Below are 4722 nucleotides of genomic sequence, written 5' to 3' on the forward strand. Positions count from 1 at the left end.
TCAACAAAGTACTAGGCAGATATGAAACATCAATGAACATAATACCCATTATTATAGAGTTTAGTTTGCATATTGTGATAAAATCTCACAAAAACTTCTGGTGGCGCTAGTGATGTTGGGAGAGCAGACCAGACATGGGTAAGAAAGTAAGTTTGGCAGAGGGGAGCAGATCCCTGGTGCAAATAGCCCCTCTTCTTCATCTCCAAAAGCATGTTGTTCCAATCGGCTGGTCGCACTCCAGACCGGAGCGAAGGGAGTACAGGCTGATGGCTGTACGACGGGCGGCGGCAAGGTTGCTGGTGGCGCCACGCCGTCTCCGGATGGGGTATGACGGGCAGCCGCCGGCGGGTGAAGCCAATCCAGACGGCGGACGGCGGACGGCGGACATCGACGGCCGATCGAACCCGATGTGGGGCGCCCCGGGTGCGCCCCGGGCGTGCGATGTTTCCGTCGAAGCGCACCGCGGTGGAGGAGCATCGAGCCTGATCTGCCTGACTATGAGGTCGCGCGTGGTTTTGGTGGCTGCAGCTCCGTGAGATAATGTGGGGAGCGGGGAGATAAAAGAAGCGAAACTGAAGATCCATCTGGGATGCGATCGTCTGTTATTACAGAAGCCGAAGAGGAAACGATGGGTCATGAGACGTTTGGGTGACCAGATTATCTTGCTGCGTTACTACAGCTTTGGTGGTTCAGTTGACCCTGAGGAGGCGGTCTGGTCTTGCGTCAGGTGGGTCAAGTATGGCTGACGTGGCTAAATTGCTGATGTGGACATGTTGCATGTTAAGATAAATAGGTTAGTGGGGGTGAACTTCTTAGGTATATAGGATGCACTAGTAAACAAGATACGTCACATGCATATAATCACAACATACATAGGTCCAACCAGTAGGATACAATAAATCGAGAATATGAGAAGACGAGAAAGATGTGAATGTGGCAAATAGCCTGTCCATAGACTTAGGAGTGATCGAAGTCACCGAAAATTCTCTATAATGAACAAAATCACGCTACTACCGAGCTTAACGAGTAGCTCACGAAACTTGCAATCTCGATTGTTTAACTCGTTAGTGTTAACGAGCAAAAATTGCTGTTCGGCTCGGTTCATTAAGAAAACGAGCCGAGCTCAAACGAGTCGAGCAGCCGCGCTCATTAGACTTACCGAGCTTCGAGCTTTTTGTCTGTCCCTACTGGTTGCTCTCGGGAGAGGGCGATTTTGTTTTTCAGTTCTCACCAAGAAACCCACGGTCAGTCAAGAAAATTACCCAATTAATTGGGCCGCATCTTCTGGGCTGTGTTCCTGTGTGTGCGTTGCACTTCCCCGGTTAATAGAGTGATGACGTAGTCTAATTTGTTTTTGATTGATGACGTATAACCCTGAAGAAAAAAAAAAGATTAATTGATGACTTTCTTAGAATATAAAGGTGCCACTAGTCGAGTCCTAGTCGAAGTGGTCAGCAGTTACTACATGGAAAATTAACTTTGGTGCGCTTGGAAGCTGGACGGACGTGGTGGGGTGGGGGTGTACGCCGGACTCGGGAGTCGAACTGGCGCCGTTCAGAATACCGCCGGACGCGCGCTTGGGCTCTCGCGCGTATATATTCGTGCGTGGTCGTGCCCCCGGCCGCATCGCGCACGGCGCACACCCAGCTACAATCATGGCGGACGCAGCCCGTGACGGGCAGACAGCCCTGGCGCTCCGCCTCGCCAAGCTCCTCGCGCCGTTGGGCGACGCCAACGACGCAACCGCGATCGAGCGCAACGTCGCGTTCTCTCCGCTCTCCGTCCACGCCGCGCTGGCCCTGGTGGCCGCGGGCGCGCGCGGCGCCACGCAGGCCGAGCTGCTCAGCTTCCTCGGGGCGCCGTCGGCTAGCCAGCTCGCCGCTTTCGGGCGCCGCGTCGCCGACAGCCTCCTCGACGACGACCGCGCCGACACCGGCGGGCCGCGCGTGCTCTTCGGCGGCGGCGTCTGGGTTGGCGACCATTGCGGCGCGCTCGACAAGGTGTTCCGGGACGTGGCCGCCCATTCCTACAAGTCCGAGGCGCGCACCGTGAGCTTCGCCACCGAGGTACAGTATATAAAGATCACTAGAGGAATTACTCTCGACATGTTATTCTTCCATGTTCACATAATGCTCCTGCGATGTCATGTGCAGCCGGAGGAAGCTTTTTTTTCAGAACGAAGGCTCAAGAAGAGCCCGGCTTTAAATTAACAAAGCCATCAACCGGCCAGGATTACATCTAACAAACAAAGGAAACAAAGAACAAAACAGCAAGCCGATACAAGGTGCTGTGTAAAAGCTATCTGGCTACTACAAACTACTAGCAAGGATATGGAATAAAGCACAAGTCCAGCTAGAAGTCGAAGAAGCCCTCCACGGCGAGCAGAACAACACGCAGGCACCAGCAAAGCTTGGGGAAAACAAACAGTAGTTGGAGGAGCTCCGTTGTCAGCTCCATGGGCTCTGGCCGTCGATGTCGCCCTCCTCCACCTCTGAAGGGGGCTCCCTGCCCCCTCGCCCTGGCACGAAGGGCGCCGATCCGTCGAAAGATGGAGACGCCCACCCGAGGGCTAAAGAGCGATCGACGCCGTTGCCAACCGGAATACCACACCAGGACACCACCGCCAAACTACTTGGAGCTCATCCAAGGCAAGCATCGGCAATAACTGTTATCTGCACACGAGGAGAAGCAAGCTACACGGCAAGGCTGCTGAAGACCGAGCAACCCCCAACCGGAACAAGCACACTTCCCCCAAAGCTCACCAAAGACGGCACCCCCTTGAGGGTGATGGCGCCCACGGCGTCGCTGCCGCCCAATCCCGAGGGATTTGGGTTTTCACCTGGTCCACGAGCAACACGGGAGGAAGAGGAGGGGGAAAGGGGCATTTTTACCAGCGCCTACAGGTAGGGGACGGCGCCCATGGGCGTCGCCGCCGGCAGGCCGGCATAGCCAGCCCCGGATTTCTCCGGTCCCCTCTCCCAACCCCCACCTCGAGAGCAGACAAGGCTACGGTGCCCGGAGGCCGCCGGAGAACGGATCTGAGACGAGGGTGACAGGAGGTTGAAGAGGAAGATGCCTTCAGATCTGATGCGGGTGCCCCGAGGCCACCGCGCACCACAGCCATCGCCCGCCGTCACCGCGCCGCCCGCACGGCCGAGATGGACGGCCAGCACCCGCTGCCGCCGTTTGCTGAGGACGACGCAGCACCACCGCCCGAGGTCGCCACCTCGGCTCCGAGATCCTTCACAGGGGCGGAGCGACCAGATCCTCGCCGCCACCATCCCCGGCGGCCGCGCGGCGCTCCGGCGACCCCCTCCGGCGGCGACGAGGGAGAGGAAAAGGGGGAGGGAGCCCCGGCGGCGGGCTAGGGTTTGTGCCGCCCGGGTCGCCCCTGCAGGAGCGACGCGGGGGCCTTTTCGTGGCGTTTTTTCTCGTTCCACGCGCACCAACTGTTGGACGAATTGCCAACAGCCGGAGGAAGCTGTGAAGACGATCAACGAGCATGTGAGGAAAGCCACCAACAACCTCATCACCTCTATCATCTCACCTACGGATGTCGGCGCTGAGACCGATCTGGTGCTCGCCAACGCCGTCTACTTCAAGGGAGCGTGGCTCAACCAGTTCGGCTCTTACACGAGCCCGGGCACGTTCCACCGGCTCGACGGCAGTCCTGTCGAGGCGCAGTTCATGCCCATGTACTTCGGCCATTATGCCTCCTGCATGGACGGGTTCAAGGTCCTCAGGCTCCCCTACAGGCCTAACCTTCCTGCCGACGTCTGGGAGAACAAGTTAGAGTTCAAACGGAAGTTTCCGACGATGCCTCTGAGTTTCCAAGGATACGCGTCGGACAGGCCACTGTATCTTCCTGCGAATGTTCAAGACACTGACATAAATAAGGTGTTCAAAACTTTTCTTCTGGTCATTCCTTGTTATTTTTATTTTCAATAATGTCTCTTACGCAATAAATCTTGTGTTGTCTGTGCAGGCTCCAGATGCCGATGCCATGCAGTTCTCCATGTTCATCTTCCTCCCGGACGAGCGTGGCGGGTTTGCCGCCATGGTGGACACGATCACCGCGGCGCCAGGTCACCTCTACAGCATCCTGCCCAGGACGACGCCCGATCTCGTCATCCTCAAGATGCCCAAGTTTGAGATAAGCTTCGACTGGGACCTCGAAAGCGACCTCCGCCGGCTGGGCCTATCGCTGCCCTTTTCGCCGGAGGCCGCCGACTTGCGTGGCATGTTCGATAAGAACGACGGCAGGGGCACGGCGTTCCTGACCAAGGTTGTCCACAGGGCGGTGGTCAAGGTGAACGAGCAAGGAACGGAGGCAGGCGCGAGCACGGCTGGCATGCGTGGTGGCGGCCTGCCGCCCAGGGTTGTGGAGTTCGTCGCCGATCATCCGTTCACGTTCCTCATCATGGAGGAACGGTCCGGTGTCATCGTCTTCGCTGGCCACGTCCTTGATCCCACCAAGTGATTGGCAATTTGGCATCAATAAACTGAAAGTAGTAACTCGAACCAGCTGGTCAGCTTGTACCGTCTCGTTTGCAAGATTCGTCTTCTCTTTTTGCAAGCATCTCCTTGCACTGGGACGCCCCGAACTATCTAAGCTCTCTATTTTTTCACGTTCTTTGTTTGCAACATGAACCCTGAGATTTAGCTACTACGTAATATCTTTGAACGGCAAAAACATCTTATATTAATGTATAGAGAGAGTTT

General features: G+C 56.5%; 1 protein-coding gene across 1 annotated transcript; it reads left to right on the plus strand.

The window, feature by feature from the left end:
* The first annotated feature begins 1655 nt into the window (after positions 1-1655).
* On the plus strand, positions 1656-4480 carry LOC119360227 (serpin-ZXA-like). The gene is made up of 3 exons (XM_037625960.1): positions 1656-2066; positions 3472-3897; positions 3986-4480. The coding sequence occupies exons 1-3, from the start codon at positions 1656-1658 to the stop codon at positions 4478-4480; spliced, it is 1332 nt and encodes a 443-aa protein (XP_037481857.1).
* Positions 4481-4722: the final 242 nt, after the last annotated feature.

Source organism: Triticum dicoccoides, chromosome 2B (assembly GCF_002162155.2).
Source record: "Triticum dicoccoides isolate Atlit2015 ecotype Zavitan chromosome 2B, WEW_v2.0, whole genome shotgun sequence".
Taxonomy (NCBI): domain Eukaryota; kingdom Viridiplantae; phylum Streptophyta; class Magnoliopsida; order Poales; family Poaceae; genus Triticum; species Triticum dicoccoides.